The following is a 23,307-nucleotide window of genomic DNA, read 5'->3' on the forward strand; positions in this document are numbered from 1 at the left end:
CAGCCGCCCCGCTCCGCCTGCGCGGCCCGCCAGCTCCTCCTCCTCCTCCTTTTCCTCCCCCTCCTCCTCCTCAGGTAATGGCCCCAGCTGCAGCCTCGAGTAGGGCTGGTTGCGGGCGGGACGGGGAGGGGGGGGCTGGCGCGGGGGAGCGCGAGGCCGGGGGCGGGGGAGCGCGAAGCCGGAGGCGTGAGACACGAGGTGGGCGCCCTCCCGGGCTAACCTGGCGGGGGTTGAGGGGGGGAACTGGGGGGGGGGGGTGTAGCGCCTGGAGCGCCGCGCTTCTTCCCGCCGGCCGCGCCCGCTGCTCCTCAACCCCGAACCCTTGTTTGGTCCTCGTCCTCCCAGCACCGAAACCGCTATCTTCATCTTCTATCCCCTCATCGCCACATTCCTATTCCCCTGCTCGTAACAGCCCCTGAACTCTTTCTTCATTTTCCCTTTGCCTTATCACCTAAACCTTTTCATCTCCTTTCCTTTCATCCCCTATTCCCATTCTTCAGCCCCTAAACTTCTCACCTCTCTCCCTGTCACCTTTCCTTATTATCCCCCATCCCCACCCCTCTCCCTTCATCTTCTAAAGCACCCTCTTCATCCACATCCCCTATCTCTTCATCCCTATCATAATCCCCTTACCCCTCTCAGTTCCTGAGCCTCTTCTTCCCCATCTCCTTCTCATCCCCTATTCCCAACCCTCTCCCTTCACCCCCTCACTCCCTCAGTCTTTTTATCCCCACTTTCTTCTCATCCCCTTTCCACCCTTTTCCCCTCACCCCCTCAGCCTCCCTCTTCAACACCTCTCTTTTTCTCCCCATTCTCAGTCTTCTCCTCTCATTCCCTAATTCCATCATTGTCACCCCTCTTCCTTCTCCTTTCAACGCTTTATCCTTTTTTCCTTTCCTTTCCCCCAATTTCTAATCCTCCTTTCTCATCCCTATCTCTGTTTCTTTCTCTTTACCTTTATTTTTCTTTCTCCCTTATTCCCCTTCACATTCCCTAACCCCTCCCCTAATTCATCCACTCCATCCTTCTCTTCTCATTCTCATATTCCCCTCTTCATTCTTTCATTCTGTAACCCCCCCTTCATTCCCCATCCCTTTTCCCCATCTCCCTAATCTATGCCTCTTTCTTTATTTCCTTCCTCACCCTCATTGCTCTTCCCTCAACTAATTCTCTTCCTTATCTTTCAAGCCCCATTCCTCTCTTGATTCCCGAATCCTTTTTCCTCACCTCCATCCTCATCCCTCTCCCTTCATTTTTTAATTCCCTTCCTCTTATCCCTCTTCTCATCCCTGCCTTTCTCCCTTCATTCCCTAATCCCCCTTCTTATCCCCTCATTCTCTAAACCTCTTTCCTCATCTCCCTATCCCTCTCCCCTTATTCCTTTATCCCCTTTCTCCTCAACACCTATACTTATCCTTAACCATTCTTCAATCCCCCCATCATTACCTCATCCCTCTCCCCTCATTCTTTTATTCCCTTTCCCTTCATTCCCCCTCATATTCCCATCTTCTCATCTCCCTTTATTCATCTCCTTATCCCTTTCCCTTTCCTCCTACTCTTTTACTCTTCCCCGCCTCCCTTTCCCCCAATCCCTCCAGCCACAGTTCCTGCCTGGAAGGGAAAAGCTGATTTTCTGTGCCAGGCAATGCTTGAACAAAGCCCAGACCTAGAGCATTTGCACCAGCAACCACGGCAGAGATAGGAGACAGCAGCCGCTGCTGCCTCGTGCCCCATGCTTGTGCTTTCCCTCCCTTCTCTAGGTTAGCATCAGGCAGCTGTATGGCAGGAAGATGGCAGAGGACAACCAAAGGGTGGATTATTTGGCTGGGTTTTGCTGCCCAGTTGGGGGTCTGGCTGCAGGCAAACCCCGGGTGCTGTGCCATGAGTCAGAAATCTACCTCTCCAATGGGAGTGAATTCGTCTATATCTACAACCAAGAGGGAAAGCTGCTAAATGTAAGTATCCCAGATGCTCTGATATATCTCTAGGGCTGATTATATCCCCTTCATAGGAGCTTAGATTTAGAGCTGGAGAGGTCCTGAGAGGTCATCAAGTCTGACCCACTCATTTTACAGATGAGGAAACTGAGACCCAGAGAGTTTAAGTGACTTCCCTAGGATTATATAGCTAGTCAGTGTCTGAAGCAGGATTTGAACCTAGCTCAAATCTAGCCTTCTTTCCCACAGTACTATGCTATTTTCAGTGGCCTTGAGAAATACAGGTGAAGTTTCTATTATAAATAGCATAAAGATGAATGTGTCTTTCCTGGTAATTGCTAGATTCCTATCTTTCTCCCCGTGACACACAAAGCTATCTTTCTATTCCTGGTGACCAGCTGCACCCCTCACTCTACATATGTAGCATCCTGCCACATGAATGCATGTTTTGTGTTCTTGCTCAATGGGAAATGTTTGATCTTAAATGTTGCTTTTAACTATTTCCAAATATATATATATATATTCAGAGTATTATTATTATGTGTTTTCTGGAGAAGGGAATTTTTGTCTTGTATCAAATAACGTGTTAGAATCTCTTGCTCTAGAGGAAATCAAAGGAGAGAATTACAATGAACTTCAGGGTTAATTAGGTATATTTTCAATGGGACTGGTAAAAAGACCATTCTAGAATTTTAAGTCATGTTATTTGGCTATACATTGTCTAATGGGTTCATTCTCTTCACATCTAGGCTGTATATAGGTTTCCTGATCAAGTCTGGCATCTGGAGCTCCTCGCCTTACGTAGGGAGCTATATGTCCTGTGTGCTCGAAATGGCATTTACTGTTTGTCATTGGACCCTCAAAGCAGGTGAGGTACAGGTATATCCCAGGAGTTGTAATGGTCTCTGGTTTGGCCAAAGAATTTAATAGCAAGAGTAGCAACTGCTTTTCTGGCACATATCTTTTAGCATGTTTGAAATGATGCGTGACATCACTCACCCAATTGAGATACTATTTGATTTGTACTTTCTAACTCAGAGAAAGATGATTAAAAGTGGCAGAATACCATTGGACTAGAGTCTCTCCACTCTGACTTCCTTAACTCTATCCTTAAAATGCCTTTAAGCTATTGTTCAGAATAAGAATTATAGTGGTCAAGCAGGAAAATGTATTCTTTATTCTTGGGCATCAGTCCAGATCTAAAGTATTTTTATCCTCTGTTCATTTGACCATGTACCTATTCATGTTGTACTTTTCCCATTCCCAACTTCTGGACCACCTGTGACAGGGGTAGCTCTTTTAGTTTTCCAAGTTTGGTTTTTCCAAGTCTGGTTTTCCACTCCTTTGTTCTACCCAAGAAGTTTAGGAAATGTCATTCAGATCAGTAGAGTTTGAAGAAGGAAAACAACTTCATGGTTTTTGTCAGACTTGTCTATCTTTGGCTTTGATGATTCCTTTACTTCTCTAGTATTGATTTGATAACTGTGAGATGTGTCTCCAGTAAAAGAGGATAGGTGATCCAAAAATAATAGCCCCTATTTCCTTGCAACTTTTATATTCAGGTAAGTCTTGTCTATGAGAACTGAGGACTTGACATGGCAAGGCAAAAATCATTGACTTTTTTTTTTCATTAATTCTTTAATACCTGAATTGTTGTTTGAGAAGAAGTTATCATTTATAGGATAGCATATTCTCTAAGGAAAAAATGAAGGAGAATGGAGATACTTTCTTATTGTCAGAGATGATGAAAATACCTAGTATTTTTTATGGCTAATTTAGCTCAACATTTTTTGTTGATAATGTTTTGTATAATTGATTATCATAAGAGAAAATGTAGCAGGAGTCTATTTCTTCTGAATAAAAAGGTAAACTGCCATTGGCTTCAAAAGTTATAGATTCAGTTTCTGGAACATTTGTCCACCTTCACGTAATGTGTTCACTCATGAGCCCACTGTTTTCAAAGAGAAGTGGAAAGATAGTTTGACAGAGCTGCACAAGGTGCTATTTCATTGTTATACTTCCAGAAAGAGTTGCTATGTTGCCACTACTTCACCAGCAAGACATTTAGGAGGATTGACAATAAATACCTAGATATGTGATTGATAAGACACTTCTAAGGACCATCTTTTCCTCTTTAGCTTGTTAAGAGGGTGTGCTGGCTGCACACTCTGAGCCTTTGTCTTGACTGAAAGCTTTTCCCTGTTTGCTTGAAGGTTGGTGAACCAGACTGATGGCGAGGACAAAGAAGGTGATTTCCCTTCAAGTGTGTTTCCTGTGGATTCAGACTCCTGTGTGTTCCCTGATGCTACTCTGTGTGCTTTCACGGTGCTGAATGACATCATCATCACCCTGGCTCAGGGCCCATCCAAGTGGAGGATGAGACTGTTTGAGCAGCCCCAAGGCTCAGATGGGGACCCCAGGCCAGAGAGCCAGTTCAGTGAGGTGGAGTTCTCTACCTGCATTTTGCCATCAGGGAGCAATGGGAAACCCCTGGCCTCTCGCTTTCTCCCAGTCTTGTGCTGTGCATCCCCTCCAGGCAGCAGTGTTTCTCACACACCTTGGTGTAGTTCTGGAGGTTTTGTGCTAGAGGAGACCCTCTTTGGTTTGCTGTTTGGAGCAGATGCTGCCCTTCTGGAGTCTCCCATGATCCTCTGTGGTTTTCCAGATGGTCAGCTGTGCTGTGTGCCTTTGAAGGCTCTGTTATCTCCTGAGATGGCTCTTGCTGGTCCAGAAACCCCTGTCAAGATACTTCACCACTTGGAAGAGCCTGTGGTCTTCATTGGAGCTCTGAGAACAGACCCAAGGATCCTAGAAGACATGGATGAGAAACCATTAAATGAAGATACAAGCTGTGACTGTATGGTAGCTGTTGGTCACTATGGCAAAATGATGGCCATTAAGTCTAGTCGAGAAGAAGGAGGAAACTTGGTGCCAGAACTCAGAGAATACTATATTAGGGGACCTATCCTCTGTGCTGCCTGTGGTGTGGGAAGCCGCATGTATTACAGCACCCATTCTGATCTTTCTGTGGTTGACCTGGCTTGTAACAGCAACTCTTCAGACTCTGAGAAGATAGATAATGCCCAGGGAGTGCTACCTCCAGTTCTGTCTCCAGCCAGTTTAAGTATCTGTAGCGTTGTGACTCTTTCTGTATCTTCTAGGGCACCTAAAGGTACTGGCAATCACTTAAAGATAAACCAAAGATCTTGGGGCTTAACCCATAATTTTACAATCTCAGTGAAGCTGTTGGTAGATCCATCTTTCACTTGCTCATTCTATTCCATCCCTTCCTGTAGCTTCAATTTTACTACCTTCTCTCACATCCTTGTTGTTAAATCACTTGTTTTATCTCAAGCAGTGCTGATTTAAGTTTAAAGAAAAAGTTGGTTTTTATGAAGTATGGAACTTAAGTAGCATTCCTGCAAAAGTCTCTCCTCTGTGTTTTAATTCTCATCCTTAGTGTTGGAAGAAGGTTTGTCTTTGCTTGCTTTTGACCCTTGACTGTTTGGTACATTACTCAGCTGCAACAAAGGGGCCTGATCATGTGCAATAAATAGTTTAGGATAAATTCAGATTGACCTAACTAGGCTTTTAGTTGTCTTTTGAAGGTTGAAGAAGCAACTGGTCAAGTCATCAAATGGCCTGCCAGTAAACAGCTCTAAAGCAGATGTGTGTGGAAGTGAGAGGTTCCATTTTTGTGGGTATGTTTTCCTCTAAAGACAGAGAAGGTTTGTACTCTGCCTTTCTAAAAATGTGAGGGGGAAAAGGAATGGAATGATCATTTCCATTACCACATTTTTCATTAAGGTAACTTGTGAGTGTGCTAATAAATTCCATCCTGGAAAGCATTTTATATGAAGAATACTCTTTTAGCAGTAAAAGCCAAAATTGTCTCCACTACAGAGACTACAGGGAAAGGAAAATTAATTGCCAAAGAAGAAAATACCAAACTAGTGAAGACATAAATATTTGTAACCTGTTAGTGTACCTTTTTAACAATGAAAAATAAGGCTACTTAAGATGTCAGCAAAACAGTCTTACTATCATATGCTATTTGCTTGAGAAAATGTGCAAAATGTTATTTTTGAACCAAAAACTTAAGTGTATAAAGGGATACTCTTTGGAACACTCAGAAAAATCCATGTATTTGAAAACATCTTTCTGTTGACTTCTTGAGAAAGTCTTTCAAAAGTTGCCTGTTCTTTCTGATCTTCATTGCTGGCTGTCTTCCTTGGCCTTCCTGTTTTTGTACCCCAATCATCAAATGAGATAATAGGGCTTGAAGTGGAACAAGGGCTGGGGAAACCAGCAATTTCTTCAAAAGAAACAAGATCTTGTTAGCCCCAAAGCATCCCTGACAGATAGTTGAGATTGGGAAGGAAACAAAACTATGGTAAAGAGACAGCAGCTTTCAGAAAGTTATCTGCCCCTGATTACAAAGGCTGATAAAAGGCTCTCACCAGGACTCCTTGCTGTGTCTTCTCTGTTTCTCTTTGGAAATGCTGCAACATTGTTTTCTGTAGCCTGTCTTGCATTGCATAGCACTGTTACTACTGTTGTGTTGTATGTGTTTATTGTGTTCCTTGTGACTTTTCTTCCCTGTTTTTTTCCTGTTCATTGTAGTCGGATTAACATCCTTGGCCATTTCTCTACCAGAATGACCTTGCTTTTCTTGGGATGATACATTTGGGATTTCTAGAAATTTCTCTGAATTTCATTTCAGCAAAGATCTATATAACAGAAATATATACTTCGTATTCTGTCTGAGGGTAGGAAATTTTTCTTCCTGGTCTCTGGGCAAGGTACCCTTATCTGTTGCACCAGAATTACCTTCCTTCCTCAATAGCTTATTGATCTTTTGCTAGCATGTGGTCAAAAGCGACTGTTGTATGACTGAGATGTTAGCTCCTGTTTGCTTATCAGGTCCTAACCATGTACATGTGTCATATGTTAGGTGAAGCAGAGCTATTGGCTTTATCTGCCAAGGGCCGACTGATGACCTGCAGCCTGGATCTGAGTTCTGAGGATTCTCGACCAGTAAGAATGACTACAGGAAAAGTGGGTCAAAAAATTAAGGAATTACTCTCTGGAATTGGCAACGTCTCAGAGAGGTAAACATGCTGTCTCCTTAGCTATTGGTGCAGATATGAATGTTAATCTATTAAAATGTATCCTATTACTCATATTCATCATTTAGGTCTGTTTTAATGCATACTGGTTTTTCCTCCAGTGTAGTGTTTAAGATACTGAGTGTTGTCATTGGCTGGATAAAATGCTGCATAAATTTGTAGTTTGCAGTTGGGAAGCCAAGCTATCTCAAGAAGACAAAAGAATCCTTCTCTCTTTCAAGCATAACAACTGCATCCTTCCCCTGGTAGGAGAAAAAAGGATACCCTTAAATCCAGCTAGTCTTTCCTATCAATTCTACCATGCAGCTTAGAGGTGACATGTGAAGGAATATGTACTTTAGATGAATTCACTTATCTATAATTTTTGCATATCTCTTTCTGATTTTACCAGGGTATTATAAAGACTATCTGAACCACAGATGGCAATTGTTTTGAATTATTTCTGTAGCTTCCCACTGCTTTCTTTTAAAATTTTTCCTTTTTTTTATTATGAATTTAAACATCAACAAATATGAACATTCTGCCTACCAAAAAAAAAAAAACAAAAAAGAGATTTGTACTGTATTATGAAACTGAACTTCTGTTACATACAATTTGGTTTTTTTTCCTTACTATATACATCTTGTTGGATTTTTTTTTGTATAATTCATATTTGACATAGTAGTTCCAATGCTGCACTGCTTGTCTATGTCTGTTTCTGAATCTTCTTCCTACTACTTTTAGTATTGCTATTTGTACAGCTTCAAAAAATAAAATGGGCCAATTGGGAACATTTTGGTGAACATCAGGGTGGAGGAAGAAACATAATTCCAGTCTCATTGAAGGTGTTAATTAACATCAGAGTTGCTAGTTAACTGGCCATATATGGGGGTGGTGGTGGGGGTGTGTGTAAAATTTGAACTCAACAGATCTGGCAGTAGGTGCTGAATACTCAGAGTAAAAACACCAGGCTCTCTGATGGTTGTTTTCAATTATGTTTTGTATGGGGACTTGCACTATCTCTGACTTAGGAGATGGGACATCTTCTGTGGGAGTTTAGAGCTTTTTTTTTTTTGGTAAATTGATTAGAAAGACTTTGTGTTAACAAACGAAGGATTCTTCTTTCTTATAGAGTGTCTTTCCTAAAGAAGGCAGTTGATCAGCGGAACCGTGCCCTGACGTGCCTCAATGAAGCCATGAATGTGAGCTGTGCCCTTCTGTCTAATCGAGAAGGACCAAAGCCCATTAGTTGTACTACCACCACTGCCTGGAGTCGCTTTCAACTCCGGGATGTACTGACAGCCACTTGTTTGCTTGAGAATAGTAGTGACTACAGTCTAGACCAAGGGTGGACTTTTTGCATTCAAGTGTTTACTAGTTCCTGTGCCTTAGAAGTGGACTCTGTTGGCCCTGCCATCACTTACACCATTCCAGTTGATCAGCTCACTCCTGGCAGTAAAAGGGAAGTGACATTACCACTTGGCTCCAATGAAAATGGCAAATTAGATCTACCTGTGACCATATCCTGTGCACTATTTTATAGCCTGAAAGAGATTCTAGGCAGTGCTTTAACCTCTTCAGATTCTCTGGATGCCCCTTTTTTTGATGATTGCCCCCCTGACATCCTACCTGACCGAGATGGTATCTTCTTGCCCCTGGGTGAATACACTGTGGACATGCTGCAGTGCCTTCGTTTTCCTAGCCTTGCAGTGGCTGAAGTGCAAGTTCCAGGCCTTCCCAGCCCTACCAGTGACCCTGTGAAAACCTTTTTAGAAGCCTCCAAAGGGCAAGTAGACCCTGAACATATGAAGAACATTGAGCCAATGGGACCAGACTTCCTTAGAGCCAAGTACCTTCCACCATCTGTGGCCTCAGTCAAGGTGTCATCTGAGTTGCTTAAAAATGCCCTGAAGGAATATTGTTCAGGTGGGTAATAATGATTAGTAATTCTTTCTCTGACCCTGAAAGGACTTCAGAACCTAGGAAAATTAGATACATTCATTCTGTCATCTTTCCTTACCATTACATCATTCCTTATTGCAGCAATTACTGTTTCCTTTTCTGGTGTGTTTAAAGGTTGGGTTGCTGCAGACTGTTATATCTAAACCTTTTGAATTTATGTCTTAGAGAGAGAACTTCATGCCTCTTCTCCCCTATTATGAACACATTCAATCTTAAAACTCCAAAAGAATAGTAGGCTATTTAAGTATTCTGTCTTTCCTTTTGAAGGAACTGAGCTTTTTGAACTTTTAAAAATTTTCTAAGTGGACTCTCTTAGTCTAATTAACAGAATAGTAGCAAAGGGAAGGAAGTATTTGATTTGGCAAACTATTCTTGGTAGATAATTGGCCACTAAAGCAATGGGGAGTGTGTGTAGCTTTCCCTAAAGTGATAGATATTCTTTTTTCTGCCTTTCCAGAAGTCCCCCTGTGTTGTGCTACTCTCCAATGGCTTTTGGCTGAGAATTCCATAGTGGACATAGTGAAGACACAGGTGCTGACAGAAGTCCAGGGGGTGGCCCCAGATGGAAACGACATCCACCTCCTCGTTCGAGAGGCAAGGAATGGGTTAGCTCACCTGTTTCTGCAGGGAAATCTTTACCAGGTCCCATCCTTAACCCTGTTCCACCCTAATTTCTCTTCACATTATCTCAGTCATATTGTGAGACAGCAGCAGAAGTTCTATCTCACATAATACCTAGGGTCAGTAGGTATTATGTCTTCTGTGGTTACAAAGGTAGTATGAGAACCACAATCACATTAGTGACAAAGTACATGGACCATTCTGATATGAATTCTTTACCTCACCTAATTCCACTTGCCAACATGGAAAAAGCCCTCACTGATAGAGTAACTGTTTTTCATAAGAAACCAGTGACATAAAATCTGGTTTTATTAATTATAAGTTAATTATTAATGCCAAAAAAATGTAGACTTCTTTTTTATTAGAAGAGGTAAAACCCTGAGAACTCCTAGAGGTCTCTTAGAGACTATTCTTTGAGAATAAATCCTTTGTTTTTTTCACTTCCTTTCTGAAGTCAGTCTGATTCCGAGAGCTGAAACGTGATGTCAGATCCAACAGCTTTCTCTTGGGAACATCTAGCACATGTCCTTGTTGAAGTAAAAGGCTGAGAGTGCTTTTGTACAACCATTCTTGCTTTCCTCATTCCTTCCCAATTTGCAGTGCTGTACACAGCAAGATAAAAGTGCAAAAAATATTTGTGTTATTTCCCTGTCCCTTTCATCTTTCCCTTAGAGAAGGGAAAATTATATGAACTCAAGTTGTCTGAACTGCTTTCAGATGTAGATGACTTCTAGGAAACCATCCTGATTTTGAAATGTTGATCTGGGATTTGCTTGTTATCAAGGAAACCTCATAGGCCAGCCTCAACTGGTTCAGTCGCCTGGAGAGCTGGCAATCCCCAATGGTTTCAGTCTAAAATAAACTTGAGATGAGGCAAAAAACAGCTTCCAGGTGCTACTCTGTGGTATTGGGAACTTGTTCTTGTTTGTCCTTTGTTCTCAAAGAGGACCATGACATCAGGGAGGTGATGCCGTGACATGCAAGGGAATTAGATCTAAGTGAGGGAGAGCTGGGCAAGGTCACCTACCTCACTTCCCCTCTAGAACCATTTGGATCCAGTGGTCAGATATTATAAATCAAGACCACTGGAGATGGCCATGGATAAAATGGGAGACAAACTTTGGCCTTTTTTTTTTATTTTTTATTTTTTTTAAATTATAGCTTTTTATTGACAAAATATATGCATGGGTAATTTTTCAACACTGACCCTTGCAAAAATTTCTGTTCCAACTTTTCCCCTCCTTCCCTCCACTCCCTCCCCTAGATGGCAGGTAGTCCCATACATATTAAATATGTTAAAGTATGTGTTGAATACAATATATGTATACATATTTATACAGTTGTCTTGCTACACAAGAAAAATCACATTTAGAAAGAAGGTAACAAATAATCTGGGAAGAAAAACAAAAATGCAAGCAAACAATAACAGAAAGAGTGTAAATGCTATGTTGTGGTCCACACTCATTTCCCAGTGTTCTTTCGATGGGTGTAGCTCGTTCTGTTCATTGCTGATCAATTGGAACTAATTTGGATCCTCTCATTGTCGAAGATAGCCACTTCCATCAGAATTGATCCTCAGTCTTGTTGTTGAAGTGTATAATGATCTTCTGGTTCTGCTCATTTCACTCAGCATCAGTTCATGTAAGTCTCTCCAGGCCTCTCTGTATTCATTCTGCTGGTCATTTCTTACAGAACAATAATATTCCAAAACATTCATATACCACAATTTACCCAACCATTCTCCAGTTGATGGGCATTCATTCATTTTCCAGTTTCTAGCCACTACAAACAGGGCTGCCACAAACATTTTTATACATACAGGAACCTTTCCCTTCTTTAATATCTCTAGGATATATGCCCAGTAAGCTTTGGCCTTTTTAAGTAAGATCTTCAACAGATCTCAGTTTGACTGAGGCTGCCCCCATTCATTGATTAAGGGCAGGTTGCAATTGAGGCAAAGAATCTCTTCTTTCACCTAGTCCAAATATATATATATGAGAATGAATGAATTTGGGAGAGGAAGACCCTCAGGTTTTCTGGCCAAAGTAGAAATGATTATTTACATCCATCAGTCAGTACCCAAACAATGACCAAATGGAGCTTGGCCTGAGGAACTTATAGAAACAACTGATGATAATGGTGCTATCCAGACCAGTTAGTCCCTTTCATACCCAACATCTTGCATTTCCTACAGGATCCAATAGAAGGAGCTAATGGTCTCAAAAGGAACAAAATCCTAATTAAAATCCCTGTAGTGGAGGATAGATTGTCCTGTATGCTAATTACAGTGGACAAGCTAGACTTCTCTGGCTTTCTGTTTTACCTCAGATTTACTGGAAGGAAAGTCATAGCTACTTCTACTGCATTATTGACAAAATTGAGTAAAACTTCCTGGACAGATGACTGGCTAATCAGAAGATACAACTTGCCTTCAGCTTTTCATACCTATAAACACTAATACTAACAATATGATTACTGACAGCATTAGTACAGCCCAAGTTTTAGCTTTTTGCATTAAATCCTTTGGTGTAGCTGTGCGCCTGTTATTGTGTATTCGGATACAGGTCTATCTCATTAATGTGTTTTTGGTGGCAGTGGGCTGACAAGGTTGGAGACTTATTGTTTCCATGGAGGCATGATTAAACTAGTCACTCCAGATTCTTCTGTTGAAGATAGATCTGGCTTGAGTCCCTGAAGTGAGTTCAGCAGGTCTTGATTTTAAGGAGACAAGTGTTCCACATTATCAAACTCATTCTATATTGTTGGGCCCCACTGGAAACATCTATTTAGAAAATAACTAGCATTGATTTTTGACAGGTAGCTGGCCTGTCAGACTTAGAACTAATGTTGGTAGTACAGTAGCCTATGCCACAGTGATTATTTTTTTATGTTCAAGTACTGTTAGCTTCTAGCAAATAAATAGCATGGTGATGTTAAGCTAGATGATGTAGGAACCCCTGCCATGGACATGACTTTTGACTCATGCCAAAAGATTTCCATAGAGATACTCTCAATGATAGGGGAAGTCACTACATCAGAGATTTTAGAGAAGAACTGAATGGAGTCCCTTCATCCCCTTTAATGAAATTCAATGACACGCAAAGTTTGCAGTAAGGATCTCTTCTTTGTTGCAGGTGGCTGTGACTGAGCTGTGCCCTGCAGGGCCCATCCAGGCTGTAGAAATCCAGATGGAGAGCCCCTCTCTGGCTAACATGTGCAGGGTGCATCATGCAGTGATCAGACGCATCCAGGTATTTAAAAACTCATCAGTGAGGCAGTGAGACCCATTAATCTATGAAACATTCTGCTGAGAGCCCTACCAGCATAGCCCCAAACAGAAAGGAGCAGGAATGGTTTTAAATAGCTTTATGGGGCCCCTATGTGTTCAGTTTAGTTGCTTGTAGCATGAGCTACAGTTACCATGCCAGGATGTTGCAGGAAAATCTATCTCACTCTTGTCTATTCTGCTTCTAAATGTATCTGAAACAGTGCTAAGTTTCACTGCAGCCAAAAGTAGTCTGGTATTGTGTGCTCTTGTTTACCATGGAAACAGCCATCTCTCACAGCAAGCAGACTGCCTCTTTCCTTTCAGATGCCATTCTTTCCTCATATTTGTCCTTGATCTACCTCTGCAGGGTCATATGGGTGTTGGGAAAAGTGTTTAAATTCTTTATGGTATTCAGATAAAAGCATTAAATTTATTAGTCATACTAAATATGCAAGAAAGTTTTTTAGCTCACTTACCATAGAATTTAAGTTCCCATATTTTTGTTGCCCCATTCTATCTCCATCAATTCACACTCTGAATATAAAATGAGCACCTGATTCTTAGTATATAATATACCATTAGGTACATGAGTTCCCAAATTCTTAAATTTAAAAGGGGGTCTTATAATTGAATGGGAGGGTCATGAAATTATGATTTATTATAAATAAGCATTTAATTTGTATATCTATTTTATATACCTGTACACTTGACATCATATAAAAATTTCTCAAGCAAAAAGGCGTCACAGATGGAAAAAGTTTAAGAAGCCCTGCATTAAGGTAACTGACCCAGAAAACTAGTTTGAATTAGAACAGGAAGGAGAAATCCAATGGTTTGCATATTTTTAAGTTAAAATTGATTGGTGATTCTCTAATATGCAGGACTGTTTCTGAATTGGATGTTTGAATTTCTAAAATCTATTGACCATTCATTGGTTTATGGAAAGCTTCCTTAGCTTACCATTTCCAAAATCTCTTTGGATCATACATTTTAAAATAAGAATAAGAATGAAGATAATAATATGGAGCCAGTATAATGCAAGGGAAAAAACATTGACCCTGGAGTCAGATTATCTGAATTCAAATCCTGCTTCCGATACAACCATCCATGTGATTTTTGACGAGCCATTTAACCTCCCAGGGCCTCACATTCTCAAAGTCTAACCTATCATTCATGTCATGGATAAAAAAGAGGGTGCAACAGCAATGTAATACAATGGCATCCAGGGTGATGTACTCAGCCCTGTCTTGAGACTGCAATAATAGCTGTGAAGGCATGACAAGAACCCTCAAATTCTGTTTACTTAGGGCTTGGTGTATATATAATACCCTGACTAGTGTAATAAAACTTTTAATATGAATCTAAAAAATACGTATAGGGTTGTCAGGCTGGCACTGTTCACTTCATCATATGATCCTCTTGGCATGAAGGGCAGCAATGTTCTTTCATGTTCTGATACCACAATATCAGCAAAGTACATCTGAACAAATAAGAAATAACAACATCCACCTATTGGAAATTTTTTGATGCAGTTGGTACTGAAAGAAAGCAATTGTTAAATGTTTATGAAATGGACTAAAAACATGAATAATTCCAGTGCTCTTAGCACAACAAAATTGGAAACAGATCTCACCAGTTATAGGCAAGAGTTTTATCCTGCTTCTTTTCAATGATACCTTCTGCTCCATCATTAAACAACATCTTGCTGACCAGTATAAAGGTAATCAAAAAATGACTTCATCATTAAGTCTACGTTATTTGAAATTGAGAGGCTTCTAATATCTAAAGAGGGAAAATTGATCAAACTGAGGTCTTGAAAATTCTGCACTTAATAAATACATACTCTAGAAATTATATTTAAAACAAATAAAATTATATCTAAAACAAAATTTACTTGCCTTCTTACTGAGAGATAATAAATCTAGGTTGTAGGATAGACTTAGAACATAGTCATTATGAAAGTGTATTTTGCTTGAGTATGCATATTTGTTACAAGGCTTTTTGAAGGTTTTTGTTTTTTTCAAAGTATGATGTGGCAAGTTAGAGGTGAAAAAAATATATTAAAAACAATTCCTTCATCTTGTGAAATCTTTACCTAGCAAGATAAAATCTAATAGCTAGAATTATATGTCAGAAGCTTGTTGTCTTTTATGGACTGACAAATGATAAATTCCCATGCTACAAATACAAATATACTGAAGAAAATAGATAATAAGCTATACTGAAATCAGATCATTATGATGGCCTGAACTATTGCCTGCAATAACCTGAATATCACATTGATTTGTAAAAACTGAAGAATAACATTCTTAATAGATGTCATGATACAAAAAATATATCTCTAAACTTACAGGGAACAAAAAGCTTTCAAAAGCTTTTTTGAGAAGTAGCAGAGATAAAAACCATGTTTGATCAACATGTCAACAGGATAGGACCAGTTATCCTATCTGCTACTGGACGTGCACCAGAAATGCCTTCAATGAATCTACAGAGAATGAGCTTATTTCATAATCTTTTTAAACTAAAAGGATATTTCTCTTATCCCCCTATACAATAGTCTGTAGCAGATTCAGTGAAAAAAAATAATGGGATAGTGGCTTGTCTTAGGACTCTGTATTTCAGCTTCATTGAAAAAGATTAGAAAAAAGAATAAAATATCTACAGTTATATATTGTCCTGAGGTTTACAAAGCACTTTTACATGTATTATTAGACCTTAAAAATTATAGAAGCAACTTTTCATTGTATAGATGAAGAAATTGAGGTCCAGCGATGGTAAATGATTTGTCTAAAGTTATGCATCTAATAGTAAAATCTAAATTTTTTGCTTTTTTCCATTATATTAGAAAACAGTCTCACTGTAGATATATTTTTGAAGATTCATTTGGGATCTGTAGAGTATATATAAACAGTTTAGGGAAGTGAAAAATCAGTAGAGCATAAGATCAGGAAAAAAGTCACACTGTGGTTTGAGTCAGAGCTCAGGGATGTGTACAGGGACTGCCTATGATGTGGTTCAGTAGTTCAGATGTTTTGTAATTTGTTACTTAGTGTTCACATAGCTCTGTATTTCAGGAAATTTTTGTTTTTGGTCCTTGCCTGGGACCATATCTCAAAAGTTCTTATAAACTGGAGCCCATAATTCTACACTTTGTAGCTCTCAGAGCAAGGCTTCTCTATGTGGCAAAGACAACTGACCAGGTTAGGAAGGTGTCTGAAAGAGAAAAGAACAGAGACTACTTGGGAAGTCTTAGGCAAAGTGATAGTTACAGCTTCATCCTAGAGCTCTTTGTTGCATGAAAAGGAATAAAACCATTCCTTTAAGATAGGCTGGAAAAGATTTGTTTGAAATGGTTTAGGATGTAAAATGTGTTTTGCTGATGATAGCAAGGATAGAAGAGGAGTTCTATTGGTCATGTCAGTTCAACAAATATTTACTGTTGAATAGGCACAGGTTCAGTACATTGAGAATTAATTGTGATTTCTCGCCTTATTCCTTATATTCAGGCATTTACCAACTCTTGTCAGTTCTTTCTATGCAATAGTTCTCTTTTGCCTGTTTCCCCTTCACTCACACTGCCATCAACATAATTCTTAGACCATCACAACTTTTTACCTGGACTATTTATTGTTGGAACATTCTGACTGGTCTCCTTGTCTCTGATCTTATCTCTAATCTGTAGATTATGGAATTGACAAAGCAATCTTCTTAAGGCCTGGGGTTAGTCATTTCATTCCTATGCTCAAAAGCCTTCAGTGATTTCCCTGAGGCCATTATTGGTGATCTCCAAAGGAATTCTGTGTTGTTAGTAAAAAAAAGTTCTGAGTACACACTCCGATATGTATTTGCTTATAAATTATATATTATGTGTAATAAGAAAAACATACGCCAAAATAGAGGAGATTAAATATTTTAATTTTATTAATGTTTTGCCTCTAAAATCATTAATCTTCAAGCATTGATATTTAATATGTTTCACTAAAAAAAATCTTGGTTTAGCACTTTGTGTTATAGTAATCCCAGGGACTACTTCTAAATTCAATTTATTTTGAAGTTCAGTCTTACTGGCTTGTAATATCTGACAAAGATATCTCATAAAGTCATATAGAGCCAAGTGAAAAAAGTGCATCAATCGCTGTACCTGCTAAATCATGATGAATATTTTTCAATTCCTTCCACCAGTTGTATAAGAGGTTTATGTAGTATTGTGAATAATAAATTCCCATCTTTTCTGCAGCCATTCAATTGTTCAAGTAAATTAATTGGAAAGTGTTACCTTTTTACATTTTTAATAGATGGGTTCAAAACTCACTGAAATTCTTTGAAAGGTTTTTAACAGGTTAGAAAGTTGTTTTCAAGTTATTTGAGTATGTATATGAGTTCTTAAGGGTGACATATATAGTTTTCAGCAACAAAAACTTAATTTTTTAAAAGCTTTGACAATTACATTGGCTTCATACTGTCATTGGTTAATATCTTTAGGTATGTTAATCATAAAGGATAAAAATTCATATTTCAGATAATCTTGACAATTTCCGATTTTTTTGGCCCATTTTATGTCAGATGTGATTAGTTCATCATTATGTAGCTGACGAAGGAAGGGCAGAAGCATCATCTTGCCATTTTCTTGTTCAGTTGTACAGTATTATTAGTATTATCTTCAATCCATGGTTTCTTTGCAGGAGTCTTTTTAAGCCACTTGACCATTTTGAGAGTTATTTTAATTAAAACTAGATAATGTAATCGGTAAATCCACTTAAGGCTGACACAAAAATGTAATACTTTGGAATTTGCTGAAAGTGAACAAATGAGTGAGGGTGACATCGTCAGCCCCTCCATGCTGTGTGGAATGTCTAGTCCTCAGGATACCTCATGTTCTGTATCACACTTCAACATCTCACATATAGACCAAATAGTGAGGTCAGCAACATTAGTTATATATTAAATATTAGTGAAGCCTAATTTCTTTCTTATATAAAAATAAATATTTTTAAAAGTTCTAAGATTTTCTTCCTATACTGGCACCCAGTAGATCTTCTTGTATACTCTTTGTGGGGCACATAACCCATCTTAGAGACAACTGATCTATAGGATGAAATACAAAGTCTTAATCTGCTGTATGGAAATGTAAGTTCCTTGATGTTAGGGACTTGTATTTGTTATTTGTTAGGGATTCATATTTGTTTTCTCAGTTCTTAGCACAGGGCTTGCCATATAATTAACACTTAAATGCTTTTTCAGTCATTCAGTCATTCAAGACTTTCCACTATCTGGCTTCAACTTTCCACTGTATTGTATCTTTATTTTGCACTTTTGTTATTCATGTGTTTGAGAAAGATAAAGTTACTAACTTTTGAGCTCTCTTCTCCATGCCTTTGTGATTGTTTTATGCCGGAAATATATTGTTTACACATCTGCCTGTTGATATTCCTCCCTTTCTTCAAAGTCTAGCTCAGATACTATTTCCATCTCAAAATTAATCAAACAAAATTAAGCATTTATTAAGTACTTATTATGTGCTTAACATTGTGGTAAGTTCTGAGAATTCCAACACAAAAATGAAATAATGACTACTCACAGGGAACTCATGTTTTAATGGGGAAGATAACTAGCATGTATGTATGGAATAACTTTACTAGTTCCCTGTCACCTTCAGCACTAAATATAAAAGCCTCTCTTTGGCATTCAGAACCTTTTGTAACCTTTCTTTCCCTCTCCTCCTAAACTTCTAGTCTTGTACCTCACACCTCACCCATATGACATTGGCTTCCTGGATATTCCTTAGTCAAATGTTTCCTCTCCTGGCTCTGGGTATTTTCCCTGGCTGTCTCTCATGTCTGAAATTCTCTCCCTCCTCATTTTTACTTCCTGGCTTCCCTCAAGTTCTGGCTAAAATCCTCCATTCTACATGAAGCCTTTTCTGATTCCCCTTAACCTAATGATTCCCCTCTGTTGATACTTCTCCTGTAACTTGGTATACCTCAAACCTCAAACAAACAAGGTAGCTTGTTTGTACATAGTTGTTTGTATGTTGGGTCTCCCATTAGTTTGTGAGCTCCTTGAGGGCAGGGACTTTGTTTTGCTTTTATAGTTCCAGTGCTTCACACAATGCCTAGCACATAGGAGGTGCTTAATAAATATTTACTGATTGACTGATTAAAGATAATCTAGTACCTTATAGTTAAATATAAAGTGGGTTTAGTGGGGGAACATTAGTACTTGGGAGAATCAAGAAAGGCTTTATGTAGAAAGTAGTATATATGCACTTAGCACATTCTCATTTGCAGTATAGTTATTTTTTACATTTGAAAATCTTTTAAAATCTTCAAGGCTGAGCATATTGCTTTGCCCTTAATAAATACTTAAATACATACTTGTTAAAGTTGAATTGAATGCCATATGTGTGTGGATTTGCTTGAAGGTGTTTCTCTTTCTGTCTCTTTTTTCTCTTACTCTATTCCTTTATATCTTATACACACACATTCACATTCATACTTAATACACATAGGAAATGAAGAATAGGGAAATAGAAGATGGTTCTTGAAATTGATTTGGGCATTGTGCCTCATATATCTTTGGCTCATTCAGCTGTGGTGAGCTAATTGATATTTTGTAGCAAAACTTTCAGAAAGCAACAAGAGTGGGACTTTTTTTTTCTTCTTTTTTTAATGATGCAACTATAAACTAGACTAAGTAGGGTGAATAACTGGGACACTTCATTGGAGGCCTCTGCATGAGACAACTTTAGGGGTTTGAAGGCAGGAGCAGGTCTCATCAATGTCCTTACATTGAAGACCATGGGATTAGAATTGCTCAAGTGGGGAATATCAGAGCATCTAAAATTAAAATTGGACCCAAAGGTGAGACAGGAGAAAAAAAGAAGAAATGGAGAAGATGAACTAGAGATGGAGCTGAAATTTCGTAGGGGAGATGGGAAGATTAGTGAATGAAAAAGGATAAAATGAAAATTATTTTAGAGTCAATAACTATCACCCTCTAGGTTTCTATATAAGAGCATCAACAAAAGCCTTAACGATTCCTTGTGTGAGAAAATAGTTCATATGGATGAACAGGAAAGGAGAAAAAAGCAGTGAAGAGTAAGCAGGAGAGTTGCCTGAGAGAGGCATAAAACAGCAGGCACTACAGAGGCCTGGGAAGATTACAGAATGGAATTAATAGAGTATAAAAGTAGGGAGGGAGGCAGTAAAGATGAAGATCTAAAAGAAGATTGCAGAAGATAAAAGGAAAAATGTCAAACTTATCCAGGGAGAGGCAGCGAAGAGATGAGTTTGAACAGAGTTCATTTTTTCATTCTAAGAAGAGGATGGAGAACAGATGCCAGAAATGAATCTATGATCCCTCCAGGAAGAAACGCACCATTCCCAAGGACTTTTGGTATACATCAGATAGGTGATGGAGAAATAGACATGACTGGTGACTGTAAGAGGACCAAGCTGAGGCTAGCACAAGTTCAGAACAGAAAAGATTTTCAATTTTTAATTCTTTTTATTTTTCATTTACTCTTCTACTTTGCTTGATCCTTTGTAGGTAATGATCATGGAACAGGCTGCTCAGGGCTCTAACCCTCCTGATCTCCGTGTGCAGTATCTTCGTCAGATCCATGCCAATCATGAGGTGAGTGACAGCTTGCATCCTCTCTTCTAGAAAACCTGCTACTGTGGTAGGCTTTAATTGGTCTGGGGGTAATGGGATAATTTGGGACCTACATCATCACATTCTTGTCTATGTCACTTTAATAAATTTCTGTTGGTATCCTTGTAACAGGAATGCCAGCAGGTGATCTTACATACATGATCATTATATAAACACATAACTAGAAGAGAAGAAGAGTTTGTAGCTATCTCTTTATGGTACCACAGATGTTGCCTACCATTATTCTAAGAACTACTCAATGTTAATGCTTATCCCATACGCTTCTGCAGTTAAGGTGTGGTTGATATCTGGTCCCTATGTGAATCAGGCATAAACTTTCAAACTGGAGTGGAGCTTATTCTAATATTTTCTAAATAGTTTAGGGCATGACCCAAATAGAAAAGGGCAGGTTGATTGATTACATATGAGCATAATATCAGTGAAAACAGGTAACAATATACAAAAGGCATCATGGTCCTATAAGTATAACATCAGGAGTGCTAAAGTTTAGATTGATCTAAGGATAATGAAGAAAGCTAAAGATATGGAAAAAAGGTGGTTTTTTAAAACTATATTGGGGAAAAGACAGATTAAAGAAGGGATAGGACCACTGCTTGGAGTAAATGGGAGATAATGCCAGACAATGGAGAAAAATCAGAGATATTTAACCCTTCCTTTGTTTCTATTTTCTCTACCAAGGAGTATAATTTTTGAACTAGGAGGGATAGAATGGTTAATGAAGTTGACAAACTGAGTAGGGATATAATGTTTAGGGACGTAATAAGAAATCCCTTGGTTTAAATAACTAAATTCAAATGAATTACAGTTTGGGGACCACACTGATAAGTTGGAAAATGTCTAGAACAAGGTAACCAGATTAATGAAGGGACTTGAGATTATGTTATATAATAATCGATTAAAAGAAATTGGGGAAGCTACACCCAAAGAAAGAACACTGGGAAACGAATGTGAACTATTTGCATTTTTGTTTTTCTTCCTGGGTTATTTTTACCTTCTGAAACCAATTCTCCCTATGCAACAAGAGAACTGTTCGGTTCTGCAAACATATACTGTATCTAGGATATACTGCAACATATCTAACGTATATAGGACTGCTTGCCATCTAGGGGAGGGGGTGGAAAGAGGGAGGGGGAAAAATCGGAACAGAAACGAGTGCAAGGGATAATGTTATAAAAAAAATTACCCTGGTATGGATTCTGTCAATATAAAGTTATTATTAAATAAAATAAAATATTAAAAAAAAAAGAAATTGGGGAGAAGTATCCTGGATAAGAAAAGATTTAAGGTAAAGATGAGTATTGTTTTCAGGTATTTGAAGGACTTTCACAAGGATTTAAAATTAAACTTTTTCTGCTTAATCCCAAAGGGCAAAGAACTAGAAGAAATGGGTAGAAATTACAGAAAGACAAATTTAAGCTTGATATGGTTATCCATTTAATTAGTTATCCAAAAGTAGACTAAGTTGTTTTGGGAGATAGTGAGTTGCCCTTGGTGGACAATCTTCAGGCTAAGGCTAGAAGACAGTTTCTCTGAAATGATGAATGGGAAATTTTTCTTTAGGAATGTGTTGGATTAGATAATCTTTGAGGTACCTTTCAACTGTAAGCATGGGTTTCAATTTTAGTCTGGGACCATTAGTTTCTTTTTTTTTTTTTTAATTTTTATTTAATAATTACTTTATATTGACAGAATCCATGCCAGGGTAATTTTTTTTACAACATTATCCCTTGCACTCGTTTCTGTTCCGATTTTTTTTCCCTCTCTCCCTCCACCCCCTCCCCTAGATGGCAAGCAGTCCTTTATATGTTGGATATGTTGCAGTATATCCTAGATACAATATATGTTTGTAGAACTGAACAGTTCTCTTGTTGCATAGGGAGAATTGGATTCAGAAGGTATAAATAACCCGGGAAGAAAAACAAAAATGCAGATAGTTCACATTCGTTTCCCAGTGTTCTTTCTTTGGGTGTAGCTGCTTTTGTCCGTCATTTATCAATTGAAACTCAGTTAGGTCTCTTTGTCAAAGAAATCCACTTCCATCAAAATATGTCCTCATACAATATCGTTGTCGAAGTGTATAATGATCTCCTGGTTCTGCTCATTTCACTTAGCATCAGTTCATGTAAGTCTCGCCAGTCCTCTCTGTATTCATCCTGCTGGTCATTTCTTACAGAACAATAATATTCCATAACATTTCTATACCACAATTTACCCAGCCATTCTCCAATTGATGGGCATCCATTCATTTTCCAGTTTCTAGCCACTACAAATAGGGCTGCTACAAACATTTTGGCACATACAGGTCCCTTTCCCTTCTTTAGTATTTCTTTGGGATATAAGCCCAATAGAAACACTGCTGGATCAAAGGGTATGCACAATTTGATAATTTTGGGGGCATAATTCCAGATTGCTCTCCAGAATGGTTGGATTCGTTCACAACTCCACCAACAATGCATTAGGGGGACCATTAGTTTCACAGAGAAACTGTTCCATGTTCTGAAATCCTCCAGCTAACCTTTTTCCAAGTGGTAATGAGAACAATCAGGTAAAGATAGCATCAGTGCATGGGAATCAGCTCCCAAATGCTTGGCCTTCTGATAATAGGTAATAGTCTCAGGCTTTCTCTTATCTGATATTTTTGTTTCTGTGCTTTCTTTTCCTCTATTAAGCTTTCTGCTTGATCCTAAAGACACATCTAGCTCTTATTCCTGCTATATATTTCTTCTGCCTCTGTTAC

General features: G+C 38.7%; 1 protein-coding gene across 2 annotated transcripts in view; it reads left to right on the forward strand.

The window, feature by feature from the left end:
• Positions 1-266: 266 nt before the first annotated feature.
• The window catches only part of FAAP100 (FA core complex associated protein 100), a 41,332-nt gene continuing 18,291 nt past the window's right edge, over positions 267-23,307 (forward strand). For both annotated transcript variants that reach the window (XR_007953383.1, XM_051995386.1), the window contains exons 1-8: positions 267-1,955; positions 2,687-2,805; positions 4,151-5,109; positions 6,892-7,048; positions 8,178-8,971; positions 9,465-9,601; positions 12,763-12,879; positions 20,445-20,531. Coding sequence is in view for 1 of the 2 variants with exons in the window: in XM_051995386.1 (XP_051851346.1) it covers positions 1,791-1,955; positions 2,687-2,805; positions 4,151-5,109; positions 6,892-7,048; positions 8,178-8,971; positions 9,465-9,601; positions 12,763-12,879; positions 20,445-20,531 (2,535 nt within the window). In the remaining variant the exon portion in view is untranslated. The remainder of the gene's footprint in view (positions 1,956-2,686; positions 2,806-4,150; positions 5,110-6,891; positions 7,049-8,177; positions 8,972-9,464; positions 9,602-12,762; positions 12,880-20,444; positions 20,532-23,307) is intronic.

The sequence above is a fragment of the Antechinus flavipes genome, chromosome 4 (genome assembly GCF_016432865.1).
Source record: "Antechinus flavipes isolate AdamAnt ecotype Samford, QLD, Australia chromosome 4, AdamAnt_v2, whole genome shotgun sequence".
Taxonomy (NCBI): domain Eukaryota; kingdom Metazoa; phylum Chordata; class Mammalia; order Dasyuromorphia; family Dasyuridae; genus Antechinus; species Antechinus flavipes.